At 37.2% G+C, this 20,801-nt stretch overlaps 1 protein-coding gene across 1 annotated transcript; it reads right to left on the bottom strand.

Moving 5' to 3' along the window:
* Positions 1–25: 25 nt before the first annotated feature.
* Positions 26–4,261, bottom strand: LOC21386730 (pleiotropic drug resistance protein 1; the record flags this gene model as incomplete). The annotated part of the gene is made up of 14 exons (XM_010101362.2): positions 3,771–4,261; positions 3,486–3,606; positions 3,269–3,357; positions 3,074–3,158; positions 2,790–2,949; positions 2,627–2,703; positions 2,346–2,399; positions 2,162–2,252; positions 1,465–2,048; positions 1,059–1,375; positions 783–943; positions 572–675; positions 321–477; positions 26–216 (listed from the first exon to the last, which is right to left on the bottom strand). Coding segments are annotated over exons 1-14 (2,514 nt in total), but the record flags the coding sequence as incomplete, so codon positions are not given.
* Positions 4,262–20,801: the final 16,540 nt, after the last annotated feature.

Here is a 20,801-nt window from a genome sequence, read left to right as displayed (position 1 = left end):
TAATGTCCAATTCTTTTCAACTCACCGGTGGCATGTCCACTGCGTATACAATATTATCGAAGACGATGGAATGCGGTTCAAATGGAAGAATCATTCCCTTTTTCCTGTTCTCACTTTCACCTGCCTGGCCTTGGTGGCTTGAACTATCTTGCAGCTCAATGGCTCCATCGCTCTGAGGATCTTCAGTTTTAGCTACAGCTCGTACCTTATCAAATGCTGCAAAATTGTACGTTACAACACTAGTACGTAATTTTTCTTAATGCTTCTTCTTTCTCTCACTTAAAAACTTATTAGACTGAATAAACATAGAGGAAACTCACCGTTGAGCCAAGTGAGAGCCAGAGTATACAAGAGGTTTAAAACTAAGATGAACCCAATCAACGCCCCCGTGCCAATCCAATACCATTTCGACTCATAAAAGAATCCTCGGCCTTTCAAAACTTCAATTCCTAGAGGCTCTGTTGAGCCTGCTACACGCTATTACAATAAGGAAAACACAAAAATCTCAGACGACTGTTCCCAATGAGTACCAGAGGCCAAAATGCACAGACCAACAACTTCAAGAACTTACATGTCTCCATTTCTTGCCGAGGAACTCATTGACTAGAACCGCAGTCTGACCGTACATCAGAGGCGAACACCAGTAACCCCAAATCCACCAATCCTTGATATCCTCTGTTGGCATAAAAGCAAATAAAAAAATGAATATCAATTACAAGGAAAATAATTACATGAAAGAAGTGGTCCCCTTTTGAGGAATTTCCAGAACGAATCCGTTGTACCTCTAGACAGAACAAAACCACCCAATGTAAAGAGCATGAGCAGCACAAATGATCCGTATGTGTTGGCTATAATATTGTTTCTAGCAATAGCTGCTATAGCCCGGAACAAACTGGAGGCCATTTGGTTAATTAAAAAGAGCACAAGCAATTGTTTGAAAAACCTGCGATTGTTGAAAATAATAAATAAGCGTGAAGTGAAATCACTATTGGACAAAGAATCAAACCTTCAACAACTGGAATTAAGTTAATAATTTTTTTTCTGTTTTTTTGCACTACCTTGCAACACTTGGGTCCAATCCTGTAGTATAGTATGTAATGGCCACCCAAACTATGGCTTCTAGGACCGAGATAGGGATCTTGAGAATCCATGATGGAAGACCATAAGCCCAAGCAGGGTAAAAGTGTAGGTCCCTTTGCTTATAGAACACGGGAAGCTTGGCAATCGTCATAGAGAGCTCCGACATTCCATTGAACATGATCGTGATCACAGCAAAGAACAAAGAGCCGACGTAAATATTGCCATCATCAATGTTTCTATGATGCATTTCGGTTCTTAGGAAAAGTGTGGCAGAAACCAGGGCCATTATACAAAGCTGAAAGAAGAGGAAAAAAAGAAAACTTAGAAATTCATATGCTAGAAAAAAGAATTTTAACGGAAAATCAAGGGAGTTAAAGTGAATACTTGAACAATCTTGAACATGTAGACAAAGGAGTTTCTGTTCATAAGCAACCATTCTCTTGAGAATGAAGCTTTGATGAGCTCCTTTGTTTTCACACCATATTCTTTGGTCGTCAAAGCAGCTGGGTGACTCTTGCTCTTGTCGAATCCGGTCACAAGCTCATCTCCTAGTTTCTGTCCCACGTGAAACGATTGGAATGCCTCAGCAAATTCTTTGACAGTGATAAACCTGTAAGGTTCCTCTTTTCGTGCCCAATATTGGGCCTGATCTTTCTTTGATGTGACTTCTTGAAGAAAGTCAGCTACACCTTTCCTCTCAGGACATTTAAAACCCATAGATTCGAAAAAATCAAGCACATATTCACGGGGACCTTGATACACTATTTGGCCATCGGATAGAAGAATGATATCGTCGAAAAGGTCATAAGTCTCTGGTGCTGGCTGAAGTAAGGAGATGACATTGGTTCCATTAAAGATATGGACATATTGCTTGAGGCAGTTAACGATTTGGTAAGTTGTGGAGCTGTCCAAACCAGTTGAAATTTCATCCATGAACAACACCCCAGCTGGGCCGACAAGCATCTCACCTGTATTGAATTAGTAAGTACTTACTTCTACAGATAAGACAAAAGAAAGCGTTTGAATTGCTTATAAGACAACGGAAGTGTTTGAATTGCTATTAATAGTTGGGTTTTTATACCAGTTGTGACACGCTTTCTTTGTCCTCCAGAGATACCCCTCAACATTTCATCTCCCACCATAGTGTCCGCACAAATATCCAGTCCCAAAATCTGTGATTGATTTTAATCATTGTTACTAAGAAATTGAGAGAAATAATCTAATTCTCTTCAAAAATATTCCAAGTTCTGCTAAAGGATGTTCACCTTCAAGACATAATCTGTCACCACATTTGTCTCTTGGCCTTCTGTTGCGACCGCCTAGAGTAGAAGAATACACCAAAAAGAATAACATCAAGCCTCAAACTTTTAACATAAATTCGTACATTTTTTTCAATTAATTTCGGATTTTAAGTTTCAAAATGCAATTCCAGTGTACGATGAAAGTAGTTAGCTAGCTCTTATTTTTATGTCCAATTGAAAAAGCCAAGTCTCTCTAGCCTCTTTTGACAAACAAATTCTATGTGTATGGAACCAATTATTCTCACCTTCATGTAGACATCGATGTCTGGATCGGGTTTGATATTAGCTTCTTTCTCTCTTCTAGACAATTCTGCAAGCATGTCTGCAGATTTCCAAACAAAAATTTATCATGTGATCAATTTACATAAAACCTTGTTTTTAGCAATGCAATTCGAGAAATGAACTGACCATAACGCGACCCGACTCCTTGGCATCTGGCAGAGAAAGCCAAAGTTTCCCTCACAGTCATTTCTCCAATATGAACATCATATTGACTGATGTAGGCAGCAGTTCTCCTCGGCACAAACTCGTTCATGCCATGCCCATTGTAAGTCACTCTCCCAGAAAACTGTAATCGCAGATTTTGGTTTTCATGTTTTATTAGAGATTACAGTAATCAAATTAATTTAGTATAGAGCTAGATATTTAAAACCCATCAAAGAATCAAACTTATCAAAGTAAAATTCTCTCACCTTCAACTCTGAGTCGAGCTTTCCAGCCAAAGCCAACAAGAGTGTGGTCTTGCCGGAACTCGGAGGACCCAAAAGCAGTGTCAATCTGAATATTTACATTTAACCAAAAAACAAAGATTACCAAAGATCCATAACAATGCAATTATGTGAATTAAAACATGAATAAATAAATTTAATTTGATCCCTCTTCCTCACCTTCCGGGCTTTATGATTCCATTAACATCATCGAGGATGGTCAGTTGTCGCTTTTTACTTTTGAAAATTGGCAGAAAGCCGAAGAAAATCTTGAATATTGAAACAAAAAAAAAATGTGAGAACAATAATCACTGTACGACACATTAAAACTAACAATATGTAATTTTCTTTTTATATGTCACGTTGATCATATGGTCTAATATTGCAGAGTGTTTACCTCGACTATGCTATTTAGGAAGTTAACAAAGGAAGGCAAAGCTCTGCTTCCTACATAAGCATCTGCCTCTATTTTAAGATGCTCATATCGCACTTCGATCGTCGGAAGCTCAACTCCGACTCTGAAAATTTTCAATTAAACGCAATATCCAACACAAGAAAAATCACAAACATCATAAATCAAAAAAACTAGAAAAATAATAATAGCGGTCTAATTTCCAAGAAAAAACTCAGCTTCCCCTGTTTAGCTACAGCTATAAAACAAGAAAGACGTGTGGTTTAGTACCTTTCAATACGATTTCGGAGCTTCAACAAGAATCTCTCGTTGTCCTCCTCAGCTGTTTTGATCAACCTCTCAATCAAGTCCCTCCTCTCCTTAAGTCCGAGGTTGTCGACATCGATTTCACTCGGACGGCCCTGAGATGTCGTGAGTATGCCTTTCCTTAAACGAGCATAAGTTGGAAGCTTTTCCAACGCAGCCCATTTTAGAGCTTCTTCATCGTCCTCTTCCCGTGAAGACTTTGAGAAAATCTCGTTAGTATTGTTCCTCCATAATGTAGAACTTTGGCTTCTGAAACTGCCGGCCTTAAAGATTTCGCCGCGATCCATTTCGAAAAACCCAGAACGTTTTCCTTCAACGACTTTCAATGCTTTCAAGTTTGTGTATAGCTAATCTATCCAATGTTGAGTTATATAAGTTGCAAACACAAGAGAAGAGAACCCAGATGGTTTTTTTTTTTTTCCTTCTGTCTTTCTTTTCTGGTCCGAAAATGTATGCTTGTATATTGGAATTTGAAAGTTTTTCTGAAAGGCTTGCGTATTTATATGGAAGGAAAATGGCCTTCTAGAAGTACAGCGGAGAAATTGGTCACGTGAGTCTCTATGGTTTTGGCGAAAATTCAACAATACTTTTCAAAAAGCTTGGTTAAATCATTAATATTTTGAGTAGTGAGAACTTACTAAATTCATACGTCAAGAATAAATAAATAAATAATCAAATGCAGACATTATTTGTAACACCTTACAAAATTAAATAAGATTAATTATATTAATTGTGATTTATTAATGTACTTAGGATACGTTTGGTTTATGGATTAAAATTATGAGATTAGAATTATTTTCGATTTACATATATTTTTTGTAAAAAAAATCACTGTAACAAATCACGAACCATGATTCGAATCGGAATACGAATCCTCCAATCAAACAACACCTTAATTTAATTTACTTAATTAATTATGTTCATTGAATATATTTTACTATCTAAATTTAAATATTTTCAAATATTTTAAATATTTACAGTATTTATATTTTAACTTTAAAAATGTGTACAGATATATTTTTTAATCTACTTTTTTAAATATCCTTTGATGTCTATCCTTTTTTCTTTTTTTCTTTTTCTCTCCCTCTCTCTCTCTCTCTCTCTCTTCTGGTCCCTCTCTCTCCCCTTCTGGTCCCGCCTTCTCTGTCTTTCTTTTCTGGTCCGAAAATGTATGCTTGAATATTGGAATTTGGAAGTTTTTCTGAAAGGCTTGCGTATTTATATGGAAGGAAAATGCCCTTCTAGAAGTGCAGCCGAGAAATTGGCCACGTAAGTCTTTATGGTTTTGGCGGAAGTCAACAATGCTTTCCAAAAAGCTTGGTTAAATCATTAAAATATTTTGAGTAGTGAGAACTTACTAAATTCATACGTCAAGAATAAATAAATAAATAATCAAAGGCAGACATTATTTGTAACACTTTAAAAAATTTAATAAGATTAATTATATTAATTGTAATTTATTAGTGTACATAATTTAATTTACTTAATTAATTATGTTCATTGAATATTTTCTAATATCCAAATTTAAATATTTTCAAATATTTTAAATATTTTCAGTATTTATATTTTTACCTCAAAAGTGTGTGCAAACACATTTTCTGATCTATTTTTTTAAAAATCCTTTGATGTCTATCCTTGTCTTTCCTCTCTCTCTCTCTCTCTCTCTCTTCAAGAGTTCTCTTTGCAAATGAAGGATTTAAGAGTTCTCTTTGCAAACAAAGGATTTGAGGTAAACTCTTTGGAAAAACTACTCTTGATTTTAGAGTTTTACTTTGATAGAGTTAGTTTTTGGATTGGTTGAAGAATTCTTAGTTTAAATTTAATTTTGAAGATGAGTTGAGGTTGAAATCATGTTTGAAATTTGTGGGTTTTGATTCTTTAAACTTAACTTGTTGATTGGAACCTGAATTTGTTGATTTCCTTTGAGATATTTCGAAATCGAACTTAAATTTGTAGGGTTTGGCACTTTTTCTCACAATTCGGCCATTTTTCTCGGCCTGCTAGACTCCCACCGGTCGACCGGTCACCACACCACCGGTCCACCAGTGGAAATGCACTTCTCTGTCCCCGGTCGACCGGTGTGCACATGTTCCGGCCCAAAAATGCTTTAAAATTTCGTTTTGACCTCAAATTTTAATGGAAAATCCAAATTAACTTCATTTGGGAACTCAAGTGAGTGGATTAGCCACAATAATCCTTGTTCTATCCTATTTTTCTTGTGCGGGTTCTAATTCTCAAAGAATCATGATTTGAAGTATGAAATTGTTTATGGACTTTAGATTTAAGTGGAGGCACACTAGTATGATACAATTATACATAATTAAGTTTGACTTGTTATGATGATGAAGTCTGAATCTTATAATATTGTTTTGATAGCGGGATTAGCGGAAAGGCAAGTGCTAAGCTTCGAAGGAATTCAAGTTGAGGCAATGAGGAGCTAGCTGTAGAACTCTACCGAAGAGGTAGGATATTCTTATCCATATCCTTGTTAGCCTATTTTAAAGTGTTTTGGCCTATGTAAATGTTTTTAAAGATAAACATGTTTGATAAAGAAAAGTGATTTAAGACAATAATATGATTATTGCTATTGAACTCATAATGAACTGATTTGAAGTTTTAATAGATATTTTTCTTAAGATAAGATACTTTGCGAATTTATAAACCTGCTGATGGCCTAGACAGGATATGGAGATCGTATCCTTAGGGGTAGGACTTAAAACCCGGACCGGGCCACTACGGCATTGATAAGGTTTGTGCTTGTGGTTATGTAAGTAATTTATCATAGTTATAAATCACTTGTTGATGCCTGTAATACGGAATTTAAGTTTATATTTTCCTTTCATAAAAAGGATGTTTGGTTCCGACTGATGTGTTGGGACTGTACATTTCTATTTATTTATGAAGTTTTCTAAAATATATCCTACTAGGCCTACCGCTCATTTTTCTTCTGTTTCAATGTATTTAACCCCTCCTAAACGACGCTAGAAGCAGTGCTGAGTAGCTGAGTAAGTTGCTACCGCCAGGAATCTTTGTTTAAGACGTTCAAATGAAGACATTGTAACCAACTCTGACTTGTAATAATGTAAGGATTGTATATTCTCGGATTGTAAACCTTAAACATTTCTAGATTGTGGTTGATGTCTATAACTGTTTTCTTTGTTTACTCATGTATGTACAATATGGAATATCCTGTGGGGAAAACCCTGAATGATGCCAGAGACTCAATTTTGAATTTATTTTATCAGAAAAGTGTGAAAGTTCCCATCACTTTCTTGAAATCTAATTCCATCAAAATATGGGACTTGTTTAGAAATTTATTTAATAATTTACTTTTAGAGTTGATTTTCATATTTTCAAATACTTAATTATTCCCTTAATCAGGTTTAACTTCTAAACGAGCCTCCACGTTACTAATGTTTGTTTTGGGACGTGACATTATTTCGCTGTAACGTGTGCCAAGTTAGCCAAACTATGGTGGCTAAAACAAAAGTCAATGTGGGTCACACTTGCATTACAAGAGACAAAATTATGGTCCATGAAAGCGAATAATCTTTGGTTTGAAACTAGTAAAAGATTAATAAAAATATGACTTTTAAACTACAGTAAAAATATAAATACTTTTTTTCTAAACCGTCAGATTATTCTTAGAATATTAATAACGATGATGATTATGTTATTTCACACATTTTTTATGTTCAGAGAATTTGATCAAACTACTAACATTAAGGCAGAAAAATCTAAGAAAGAAAGCTTCAAGTAATTGACTTGTCTTTGTTGGAAGTTTCTTCCCTTGAGAGCATAATCTTAGGCGTCACATGAAAGGTTGAATTTTTCCATGTATCCTTTTAACTTGTGGATTCATTGTTCCTCGCACGATGAGATCAAAGTATCCCTTTGGTTCATAGGTTTTAATAGAAAATTAATTTTTTTTAATAGAAAGTAAACAATATAACAAAAAGATTTAGAAAATTAAAATATGATTCAAATCTATGAACTAAACATGCTCAAAATTTACTCATAGTCTACGGTCCTCTTTGAACACCTTCTTCAACACTCCTTACTACTGTTAAAAGCATTTAAACTAAATAGATTTTCCGAAGATATTTATGCTAACACCGTAAATATGTTACTTACCATAAATATTTTAAAATATGTTATTTACGGGAAATACTTTTAAAATGGCCAATCTCGTATAATTTACTAGTTTGTTGTTTTTTTTTTTTTTTTGGTTCACGGCAGAGGATTCCAATATGGCGGCGATGGTACTATTGGGCATGCCCCGTGTTTTGGACATGACTATGATTTTTTGAAAGTTGTTGCTATCGTCAATGTGTCTTTCGCTTTTCTTTTTGCCATCATCTTGGCCTTTGCTATCATGGCCTTCAATTTCCAAAGGCGATAGAGACTTTCGCAGATAATGTTTACTCTATGTCACTCTCTGTATACTTGGAACAAAATTTTTCGTTTCTTTTCTTGATTCTGAAAAATATATACTTCACCTTCCTGGCAATGGAAACAATGTATTGTGTAGTATTTAAATTAGTGTCCTACACTTTGTTTAAACTTTAGCCAATAAAAGTGTATATTTCTCTTCTATTTAATAAACATTTGTCTAAAAACCTTTCCTGATTAAATAAGGTTTTACCTTTTTTTTTTCCTTTCAGTTTGTCCGTATGAAGTTCTTATAATTGTAATGTTTGTATAAGATTTTTAAAAATTCAATTATACCCCGAATGTACACTATATCCCATATTTCAAATCTAAGATTTCAAATAAACCAAAAATCAATCATATCATTGTACATTTTCAAAATTTTGTGGATTATAAACTTTAAAAAGTGAAATAAACTCAATTACAAGCTTGGTTTATAACTTTATTGGAATAAAAAAAAGAAGAAACATACAGACATTTAAATGAGATAGTTGTACTATTATTTTGGTTCAAAATTTTGGTTTCATTTACGCCTCCTCAAAAAATTCCTAGCTCTATGGAGAAACATTGCAAAAGTACACAGCGCATAAACAGGATAGCTGGTTAACCTTATGTTTGTCTAATTGTTTTCCCCTTCACCCGTGGAATCCCATGAAGTCATGTTTGCTTGATTTTGTAGTAGCACTGTAGGCCCTACAATATGACATCTTTAATTAATTAGATTTAAAGCACTGTTGAGTGTTTTTTTTTTAATTATTATTATTGAAGATGTGATCATAAAACTCTTCACCTTTCATTCTAGACTTTCATCAAACATGTTATGAGCACTTCTCCAAAACCAATAATATCGGGTAAATAAAGGGGGACAGAGGCAACATCAACTTCATGAATCGTTTTTTATCAGAAAAAAAATAAAAGTTCACTGCTCTATTCTTGCCAAAGGAAAAAAAAACAAAAGAAAAAAGAACAAGAAGATGTGAGAGAGGGAGAGAGAGAGAGAGAGAGAGAGAGAAGAACGCACAGAGTGAGAAAAGGAAAGAAAAGGAAAAAGAAGAGGAGATGAGAAAGAGAGAGAGAGGGCACAGGGTAGGAATAAGAAAGTTTAAAAAAAAAAAATGAAGTTAAGGGAATCTGACTAAAGTGGTTATAATAGTGGTGAGTTGGCATTCTTTATTGAGGTTGCAAAATTCGATTCGTGGGATAGAGACTGGGTGCATATAAAGGGCGCATACGCGCACCTGATTTTCTAATTCACAGTATCTTTAAAGTTGTTTATATCTGCGCGAATCATATACGCGTTCTTTATATAACTTCGCAATTCTTTTCTGGTTTAACCTTGAAAATGAGTTATATACAGGGTTAATTTCAATAATAGTAAATGATTATTAATTTTAACATTATTTTTGTATATTTTCACAATTAGTATCGCCATATCAACAAAAATGGGACTAGGCCGGTTTCACTTGAGTTAAAATGATAATTTTGCCTCATTTCAGTTTTAAAGCCTTAAATATATATTATGAAGCCTTTTCTAATTCAAATATTGAAAGTGGAGAGAGGAGGAGAACGAACGCGGGTGTGCACAAAGACCAAGAAACCCCAACGACCACCACCATCTACCACCGTCCCGTCTACCACCTTGAGCATCGACGAACCCACGACAGCGAAAACTCACGACAGTGAGAACCCACGCAATCACACGATGAGAACAGACGAACCTTTGCCGGAGAAATCAACGCCTAAACCTCTTCGTCGGAGAAGAATGAACCGATGAAACCTCCCCCTCTTCGCCGGAGAAATCAGCCATGAAACAGACAAGTCAATGGCGGATTCCGAGACAAAGGTGAAAACTTTGTTGGCTTTTCTTGTTTATTTGTTTTTTTTTTCTTAGGTATTTTTTTTTCTTTTACCATTTTCTGTCATTTTAGAATAAAAGAAAGGCTTTGGAGGAGGAGATAAAAGCAGATAAGGTGAGTTATTTGAAATTTTTAGGGGTCATTGGATTGTCATTGTGCTCCTTATTTGGTCGGTGACTCGGCCTAATGGCCGGTCATATCATTATGACCGCTTAGTAATTTTATTATAACCAGTCATAAGACAGACACATTGTCCAGTCATAGTAATTATGACTGACGGTCATAGTCACTATGACCGCCCACTAGGCAGGTAGGCGCATAGTGCGATTGTCTAAGTGATGAGTCTACTGTCATAACATTTTGACCCTCGGTCATAGTAATGTGACCGCACAATTGTCAGGCTGTTAATGCAGCAGTCATAGCACTTATGACCATCGGTCATAATACTATGACCGAACAATTATCAGATTCTTAGTGTGCCAGTCATAGTATATTGGTTAACAACTTTGTTTTCTTTATTTTTTTTTCTTATTTATTATTTTTTTACCAATGTTTGTCATCTTAGAAGAAAAAAAAAGACTTTGGAGCCTTTGGAGGAAGATAAAGCAGAAACTAAGGTCAGTTATTTGAAATTTGTGAGCTTTATTGGATTGTCATTGTGGTGGAACTTGTAACATTGTATGGTGGAACCAGTAATATTATACAATTACTAACATTGTAGTCAGTCATAATATTATGACCGTCTGGTCATTTAAGTATGACCGGCCCATAAGGTGTGATATGTTTTTTTGTCTGTATTTTTTGTTTCCCTTGCCTTTATATTAGTATGACCGATCATATTAGTATTATTACAGTTCATGAGAATGGTTCTAGACAGGGACATCAAGAACGGTAAAATAACCGTACTGTTAACTGTGAGGAAACAATGGGAATACTACGGCAGGGTCTTACACGAACTCAATTTGAGAAGTTATAGCTTCAACCTGCCGTAGTGAACTTTTTGAACCTCCAGAAGCTTGGGTGGGCAAGCCAAGTTGTCCACAGTGTTATCATGCGCTTGGCCGCTGTTGATGGGAAAACATATGACTCTTTATTCTTTGCTATTGGGGACGACATTGGGCGATTTTCCATAGCTAAGTATGCCCTCATCACCGGTCTTAAGTGTGTTGGTTCAACACACTTGAAGCCTGTGCTTGCCAAATCCCGTCTCCACAAACGGTACTGGAAAAATCTATCGTACATCACGAAGGCAGCCATTGAGCAAACACTATCCGACCCCAACACAAAATATGACAGCGATGATGATGCGGACAGGATAGGGCTTTTGTACGTGCTTTCCAGCATTATATTATCCGATGCGAAAATAGTAAGAATTCTAGAGACCTATGTTGAGTTGGTCAACGACCTAGAAGCATTCAACAACTATCCTTAGGGACTGTGGGATGTTCACCATTATCTATGCACATTGCTTGGTGGAAGGCAAAGCCTTAGAGAATTAGGCTACACAGGAACGCATGTCATTCTACTGTGAGTCTCTGACATGTCACCTGTTGTACCATGCATTATGGAAAGGAAAAGAGAATTGTGAAAGTGATATTCAACAAGACGATACATGGGATGCTTAGCCTATGAAAAGAAGGCTTGATTTTTTGAGAAGACAATGCTAACTTCATTTTTTGAAAAAAAAAAAAAAAAAAAGGCTATGAAAGTGAGGCTTTGCATTGATTTTTTTATTTTTTGCAATGTACAGCCTGACATGATTCTTTGTAATGTTTATAACTATGTATAGCACTCGATGATTGTATATATAACTGCACATGATTCTTTGTATAGCCTCACATTATTCTTTGCAATGTAGGAATAAATCAAATTAATGTCTTATTATAAGATACAACATGGAAGTTTAATTAAACGAAACACACATAAAAGAGTCACTAGAAACTTTTTGAGCTCACTGATGACCTTGGGTGGAGTGGCACTAGATTCGTACAGGTTTTATGGCTCTATCCATAAGAATGACATCTACCGCACTTAATTGTATTAGGTTCTTCACCTTGGGATAAAATCATGTTAACAGGAGGTCTTCCGGGCCGACGCTTTATTTTGGGAGGGTTCACAACTAAGTTCCTCATTTTTTTCATCAACATCCCATCCTTCCGAGCTTCCAATTGGATTAACAACTCCTTGATAGGTTGCAAAAAGTTCCTCTTTCATGTAGTACTTGGAACAATAATTTTCTGGACTTATTTATCTGCTATCGGAGATAGGATGGAATCATATTTAAGGGCGGCTTCGCGTCTCTCAACGAACCATCTCTATAAGAGCTCCCTTAACCATTTAACCAAGTAACCTACAGGCATTAACCAGGCTTTCCGATCCACATTATTGAATGACTCAACAATGTTGGTTGTCATTATTGCATACCGTCGTCCATTGAAAAATGCACGAGACCATTTTACAAGATCTGCATCCATAAGGTAACGATGTATGGCAGGGTTACCCTTTTCGATGAATCTCATCTAACGGAAAAAATCACTTCTAAGATATGTCCTCGAAGCACCATTAAAATACGTCTTTATAGTGCCGTTAAAACTTTTGAACTTCACTTTCAAGTTTCTAGTCAAGTGTTGAACGCATATCACAAAATCAGCTTTTGGGTACACCTTCCTGACTGCATATTCAATACTCTTATGCCTATCAGCCACAATAGCAAGCTCATCTCGCATGCCTATTGATTCTCGTAACTTGGTGAATAACCATTCCCATGAATCATTGTTCTTTGAGTCGCCGATACAAAACGCAATTGGAAATATTGAGCCGTTTGCGTCATGGCCACATGCTGCAATCAATGTTCCACCAAACCTAGCCTTTAAGGCTGAAGCATCAACAACAATTACAGGACGACAATGAGGCCAACCCTGCTTCGATGCAGCCAAGTACATGTAGAAGTATTTTAAACGATCTTCTGCATCTGTCTCAATGTGAATGTCTGATCAAGGATTTTTCTTCATCAACATTTCACCCCATGAAGGTAAGACTGCCAATTAAACATGTTGCATGTTGAACTCATAGGCATAGTCAAATTACAGTGTATATTTTAGAAATTTAGTTACCTTGGTATAATTCTGCATCGTCACCACGAAGGTTGTGTAGGGCTGCTTCCTTTCCACTCCAAGCTCTGAGATAATTGAATGACACTCCAAATTCATCCTGCATGTCTCTCATAACCTCACGAGGTCGATATGAAGTGCTTGTCAGATCCACGAATTTTACTTTCACACATTCCCCGATCATCCAACTACTGGCATGGCGATGGTGACCTTGAACAATTTCAATAGAACAAGTGTGTATTTCATCATACCGTTTGACAACAAACAACTCACTATCCATCATTCTAGTAGCGCGAACCTACCATTGACATTTATCGTCAACACATACCACATGCAACAAAGTAGTGCTCGACAACTTCACCTTAAATTGATAGTGTTTGTTCATGACATCATGATGAAGATGGTACCGTAACAACCTTTTATTGTTATAAATGCTCTTCACACACATAGATCTTGTTGTATAATCAACAATGACTTCTCCGCCGGAAAAAAATCATCTGAAAATTGTACAAGATCAGATAAGACTTTGGATCCATCGACAACAGATTGGGCTCCACCACTTCCTCCATTGCTTATTCCCTTATTTCTGTCACTACCATCTAGATCAAAGGAATCAGGTTCTTCGCGATGTTGGCGGTCACAATCAATTCTATCATATTCCACCGATAATGGTACTAGAGGAATAGGGAATTCATCTTCATCGTCCAATCCATATACCTTTTCAAAATCCGCACCGATATTTCTGACACCAATATTTTTCTCGGCTTCATCTGTAATGACCGGAAAAATTTTAGTCCAATCCGGACAGTCTGACATTTGACCGTAATTCTTTTTGGAATTGTAAGTAGTAAAATTTTGACTTGATCGAGAGAATGTTGTATAAAAACTTTAAAGAGTGTCATGTTGAAACTTTATGTACGGGACAAAATTTTCCAAAATGTGTAAAGTTATAATACGAATATTTCTTCAGACGAAATTCGTAAATATCAGTTATGCATAGTGCAATATAAGTAAAAAAAATAGAAATTTTAACAGTTTTATTTCAGTTTTGAAAAACTGAAAAAATTGGTATGCAACCAAATGATAGGTTAGAAAAAGAGTAGAAATGTTAGAAGTAAAGAAAATAGCAATAGTTCCTGAAACAAGATTTTCTCAAGTCAGTTAGAGCGAGAAATAGCTCAAAAACTAGTACCACAAGGGTAAGCACTTTTAGCAATTCTGGATTGACAGAAATGAATATTTCAGAAAAAGAAATTGACTAATGAGATGCCAAAAAGAATTGGGTTGAATATGAGAAGTTTGACCCGGGGTACCCGGCAGTCCAGAAAAGCAGTACAGAACCTATACTGGGATGAAGATTATCATAACCTAAAAGAGACTCATTTTAAGAAACGATAAGTTGGGTCTTGACAAGAAAAATTTGAAGAATTTAGAACCACTCAAATTAAGTATTCAACTTAAGTAGAATTACTAGAATTAAATTATGAGAATTAAAGCATTTTCTTTTGTTGGAAAGAAATAGAAAAAAAAAATTAAAGTATTTTCTTTAAATGGGAAAGTAATAGGAAAAAAATTAATAAACAATTAATTTTTGTTCTTAAAAAGGCTTAGGAAGGAAATTAGAAGCCAACTGTGTTCTACTTCCTTAGAGTGGCCGAACCAAATAGAAAAAGAGAGAAACCAAAGAGAAATCAACAGAATCAAGCGTTTTCGTCAAAATTTCTTCGGTTCAGTCCGGTAGAATCAAGCGTTCTAGCGGAAAATCTCAACTCATAGAGGTAAGATTTCAGATTTTTCATAGTAAATCCTATAATTTTTTATTTGGATGAATAGTAACTAATCTCGAAAAACTTTCGTAAAAGTAAAAACCGAACCCGAGGTTTTGTAAAGCGCCGTGATAGGAGTCTAATGGCGTAGGAATTGAAATGATTGAACGAGGTTTTGGTCAATTTTGACTAAAAATCCGTGAGCCCTAGATGCGAAGGAACTTGTGTTTTGTTCAATTTTTTGAGTTGGAATTTGTGTTGAGAATTATGAATCTTGACTCCAGGAACTGAAATTGGAAGTTAGAACGAGCTATTGGAAGCTCGGGTAATGAGAAAAACTAGACGAAACTCTACCAAAATTTCCTAAACCTAGATAATAAGTATTGACTTATGGTTTCAATTTTTGAGTAAGAACTAGTTCTAACATCCAAAAATGGGTAAATTGAGGTTCAGAAATTGAGATATACAAATGGTGGAATTTGCCTCTTAAGCTATAAAGTTCGGCTTAGAGGAATAAAATTCAAAAATGAGAATGAGATTGGATTTAGAAATCTAAACCTGAGAAATTTTGATATTGAGAATAGGAAGTTGATATCGATTTCCATGACACAGGTTTTGGCATGACTGAGGCAAGAAAGAAGAATTCTCAACAAGCGGGAATACTAGCAGATTATTTGTAAGTATAGACATATATGTTTGTCTGTACTCGAGTAAACTGTAGGATAAACTTAGAATTATGAAATTGCTTATATTTCTAAGTTTATGTGATATTGAGTGTTTGAGGGCTTAGTGCCCTAGATTGCAAAGGGGCAACATACGGTTACCCTGATGCTCAGTTTAAGGTATGCATGAAGCATTATGCATCTCATGGTAAGCATGTGCACGTAGAGAAAGCGTTGCATAGCATTTAGTAAAGTTTAAAATATTTTGAAATGAAAATTCAAAGTTCAGTAAAGTTAAAAGACTGACGGGTCGTCGGCCTCCCAAGGGAGGAAATCTCAAAGAGTAAGAGATCCCGGCTAGACCAGGCAATTAAATAGGGGCACTGGCCCACAGTAAGGCAGTTACCATAGTAAAGCAGTTAAGCAGGGGCCCAAGCCCACAGTAACAAGAACAAAAAGACAAAAAGTAGTTATTAAAGCATGTTTGTGAAGAAAACATATTCATGTATGCATTCCTGCATTACGACACATTATACAGTTTTAATAGTTTTAAGATGTTTGCATGTCTATACTTGTTGGGTATACGCTCATCAGATTACTCGTGTTGCAGCTAACACGGGTAAACAACCAACTATATAGTAATTTTGTTTGGTGGACTGGCTGATGCAAGGTAGCGGATATGTCATGGGTTCACGGGAGTGGTGTCTACTTCGCCGGCGTATGAAAAATTCCGTTGTAGAAGTAATGTAATGTAGAACAAAAGTTTATGTATTAAGTATTAATAAAGAGATGGTACAGTGTTAGTGAAGATCATCGGACTGTAATAAGTTCAGGTAAGTTTCGGGGATTATTTCCATATCTGAAATCAAGTAAAAAGTAATGGATTAGACTATTTTACGGCCTACTAGTAGTAGTATAAGGTTGGCGACCCGCCGCAAGGGCGGGAGGCGTCATAGTTGGTATCAGAATCGCGTTCGTACTCCTGCCATGACAAATTCCGCACTGATGCTTCTGCACAATCCAGGTAAATTAGTTTATCGAATAAAACTAAAATTGTTAATTTCTTTTGGCAAGACAGAACAGGTACTTATAGATCGATCACCACTGTCATCACAGTTAACGTCCACTTCACGAATGAATACCTTATGGGGACGAGTAAGGACATTTTTAACCTCATTGTTCTGACAACCAGAGGGTCTGTATCTACTCCTGTTATGCATAGTCATCCTCCAGTAGACTGGGAATTAAGGGCCTCAGTGCCGATAGCGGCCGAAGCTGCGCACCGAATGAGGAGAGGTGTCTTGACTATAGATCGAGCTGCAGCCAGGTTCTATACCTGTAATCCATCATTTTATGATGGGCATTCACATTCCACTAGAGTTAGGGATTGGCTGCACCACGTAGAATATGTGATGCAAGCCTATGATATAGCCCAAAATGAGTGGGTTACATTAGCAGCTAGTTTATTAAAGGGTAATGTCCTAATCTTTTGGCAGGCATTAGATGAGGATGAGATAGTAGAGATGCAGTGGGAAGGGTTTTGTCATATGTTAAAGTATTAATTCCTTCCCCAGGCTGTATCACCAGAGCTGGCACCACAGTCGAGTGAGGAGACACCGACACAAGCAAAGGTAGCCGTAACCTACACCCAAGCCCATAAGTTCATGTTACGAGCTGAAGGTGTTGGTATGAGAGCTGATGAGGCGATCGTATCATTTATGGCTAGGGTCTTGACGGACGTGCTAACTTTTTTAATCTTAGTGAGAATGAGCGGTGTCAGATCGTATGGAGAGGTCTGACAGAGGAGTACCAGCGACGATTAGTTCCACGTCCGGACCAGACACTCGCACAGTATATCGTTGAGGTGAAGCAATGTGAGCGCCAAATACTTGCGGAGAGGACAGGGCCATCTGCAACTAGGCGAGATTTTCCGTTTTCTAATACTCGAGTGATGAGACATGACGTGGAAGCCTTCACCTCTTAACAGCAACCAATACCTGAAATAGAGGCAACGGATGAACCAGTAGCTGTTCGGCGAAGATGGACATATGTTAGGACCGCTGACAAGGATGCCAGTGATAACCCTTAACCGGACCCAGAGGAAGACCCAGAGGAGGATTCAGGGGAGGTCCCGGAAGATTACCCCGATGAATACATAGATGATAAAGGTTGAGCTAGGATTTAGTGTCATCTTAGTTGAAAAGTGACGCAATATTATATAAATAGTAGTGACTGAAAGGCTTAGAAGCCTTAACTGTGTGATGTTTTCTATATGATGTGATATGTATAAAATGAGAAATGTAGAATAGGAGAACATATAGAATGTATGTTTATTAGTTGTTGTGGAAATGAATGGAAGTTAAAGTATAGTCAGTAAAGAAACTCTTGAAGTAACTCTGGTTGCACTTAAACTAACTATGTTGCTCATTTGATAGGTATAGACACAGCAACATGGTTCGTACACGTCCAAAAAGACAACAGCAGAATAGAATCCACCAGCACAGGACCTTGCTGCAGAAGTAGCAAGTCTCAGAGCGCAATTAGCAGCCCAAGCTGAAGAAAGTAGACAGTTAAGAGAGTTAGTTGCACAGTTAATACTAGGTCTGCAGGTTGGAGGAGCACCCCCTCCACAAGCGGTGCCAGCACCAGCCGCCCAGCCTGAGCAAAGCCCAGAGAGGGTTGCAGAACCCCAGGAACCAGTAAGAGGTGAAATAGGGCACCAAGTAATGGTCCCACGAGAACCACTGTATATGAGATTTAAGAAAATGTCACCACCAGATTTTGAAGGGTCAACTGATCCACTTGAAGCTGAAGAGTGGTTAGCATCCATTCAAACTGTATTTTAGTTTATGGAACTCACTAACAGGGAAAAGATTCAGTGCGCCACCTTTGTGTTGAAAAAGACGCCCGCTATTGGTGGGAATCGGTGTGTGCTAGAAGAAATATAAGACAGATGTTGTGGGATGACTTCCTAAGAGAATTTAATCAAAAATATTATAACTTAGAAGCCCTAAAGTCTCAGCAGAATGAGTTCAATAATTTTAAGCAGGGTGACTTGTCAGTTATTGAGGCTTGCCAACGATTTGATCAGTCAACCCGACTGTGTCCTCAGTTAGCTCCGATGGAGGAAGAATGAGTTAGAAGAATGATTAACATGCTCCGGGGACATATAGCCACCGTCGTGGAAAGTGGGGAATATCCACCAACCACAGTAGTAGATTTGGTGAATCGGATAATACGTGCGGAGCATAATATTGCTAAATCTAAAGAAGAACGAGCCAAGATGTGGGAAGATAAGAAGAAACAGAGAGAAAAGGCACATGCACCCACTAAGCAGAGCCACAGTACCAATCAGCAAGGTCAAGGAAGTCAAAGTAACCAGAGATCGAAACCTGGGCAGGGCAATCAACAGCAGTATCAAAACCAGCAAAACCCCAATAAGAGAAAAGGTAATTTCAGCGGGAGTCACAACCAGAGTCAGCGAAATTCCCAACAGAAGCAGGACCAGTATACCAGTCCCAGTGTTCCCATCTGCCAGACGTGTGGAAGGAAACAATTTGGAGAATGCAAAACCGGTATGGATGTATGTTATACATGTGTACAGAAGGGGCATTATGCAAAGCAGTGTCCATTCAAAGCAGGATCTCCTAGAATGGCACCACAGAGGCCACAAGTTCCACAATTTCATGCCATGCAAGCACAGCGGGTACTTCCAACCCCTCAACCGAACAGAATAGAGGCTTCCGCACAAGCCAATGCACAACTAATGACATACACTAAGGAGGATGCTGAGGCAGGCACGTCCAATGTAGTAATAGGTCAGCTTACTGTTGCCCATGTTCCTGCACGAGCTTTATTTGATTCAAGAGCCACACACACATTTGCATCATTAGAATTTGTTAAACAAATACCACATCCTCAAGAGAAGATGGGTCAAGTCTTTAAGATGGCACTACCATCCAGTGAAGTGTTGTTGTCCAGTCACTGGTTACGTCATGTACCAGTAGAAATAGCAGGAAGAGAACTTAGTGCAGATTAGTGCTGAAACTTTGGACGGGCCGCCCGTGACCACTGAAAAGTCTGAATTTTTGCCCGATGACCGAACCCGATCTGCCCAAAAATTCAGGCTGCCCGACCCGACCTGAAAATTCCCATGGACGGGCTTCGGGTAGAGGAAGCCTGCCCGTGCCCGGTCGGGCTGCTCGATGCCCGACCGGCTGCCCGAATTTTTTTTTTATATTATATTTTTATGTTTTTGAAATAAGTATTTGTATAATTACAATGTGTAATTGTGTATATTACAATTTGAAATATGAAATGAACACACGACACGAACGAACTATATAAAAAAAATTACTTCTTCATTGATTTTTAAATTTGTAATTCATGATTGCCTCATTAAAAACCTTACCAAGAAAAACCCAATTGGGATAAAAACTTGGTAAGGAAAAAAGAGTGCAATCATTGTGGGACGTATCACAAATTTGATGAACTTACAAAGTCTATACAAGATTACAAATTACAATAAACACTATACAAATTAGAAATTACAAAGTAAATAAATATTTACAAAAAAATTATCAAGATGAAGCAGAAGGATCATCTTGAAAATTAAAAGTTAATCTATTAAATTCGTAGATCCATTCTTGGTTTGCCGGTGAGATTGTATCGTGTAAGCGTTGGTCAGAACGGTCCCAATCCTTGATGCACACCAAAGCTTCAACAATATCCTGCTGCAATGCGTTTCTCCGTTCTTCAAGTATTCGGCCGGTTATACTGAATGCTTGTTCGGCTGCAACAGTGGAGACCGGGATCGAAAAAATATCCATTGCCAGTTGTATTAGGATCGGCCAATTTAATGTTCGTGCTCTCCACCAATCAACCAAATCAAACATTTCACTACTGTCTATAACTAAGTCCTTACTCAGGTAGGCCATTAATTCGTTGAATCCGCCGCCACCTCTTGATGAAGATCCACTTCCACTCCCAGATTCTTCTTGACATTGACTCTTCGTCGTCGTCTTCTTCTTCTTCTTCTTAGACAACCCGAAAACATTCAAGAATGAATGCGGATTGTCGTCTCATTGTTGCGGTTGTTCAACACGAGGTGTGTTTCTAAACCTACTTTCGTAAGAGATATATAGAGAATATATTTTTTCCTTTATAATAG

Source organism: Morus notabilis, unplaced genomic scaffold (assembly GCF_000414095.1).
Source record: "Morus notabilis unplaced genomic scaffold, ASM41409v2 Scaffold2461, whole genome shotgun sequence".
Taxonomy (NCBI): Eukaryota; Viridiplantae; Streptophyta; class Magnoliopsida; order Rosales; family Moraceae; genus Morus; species Morus notabilis.
The sequence above is the reverse complement of the archived record's forward strand: the minus strand, read 5'-3'. Positions and strand labels throughout refer to the sequence as shown.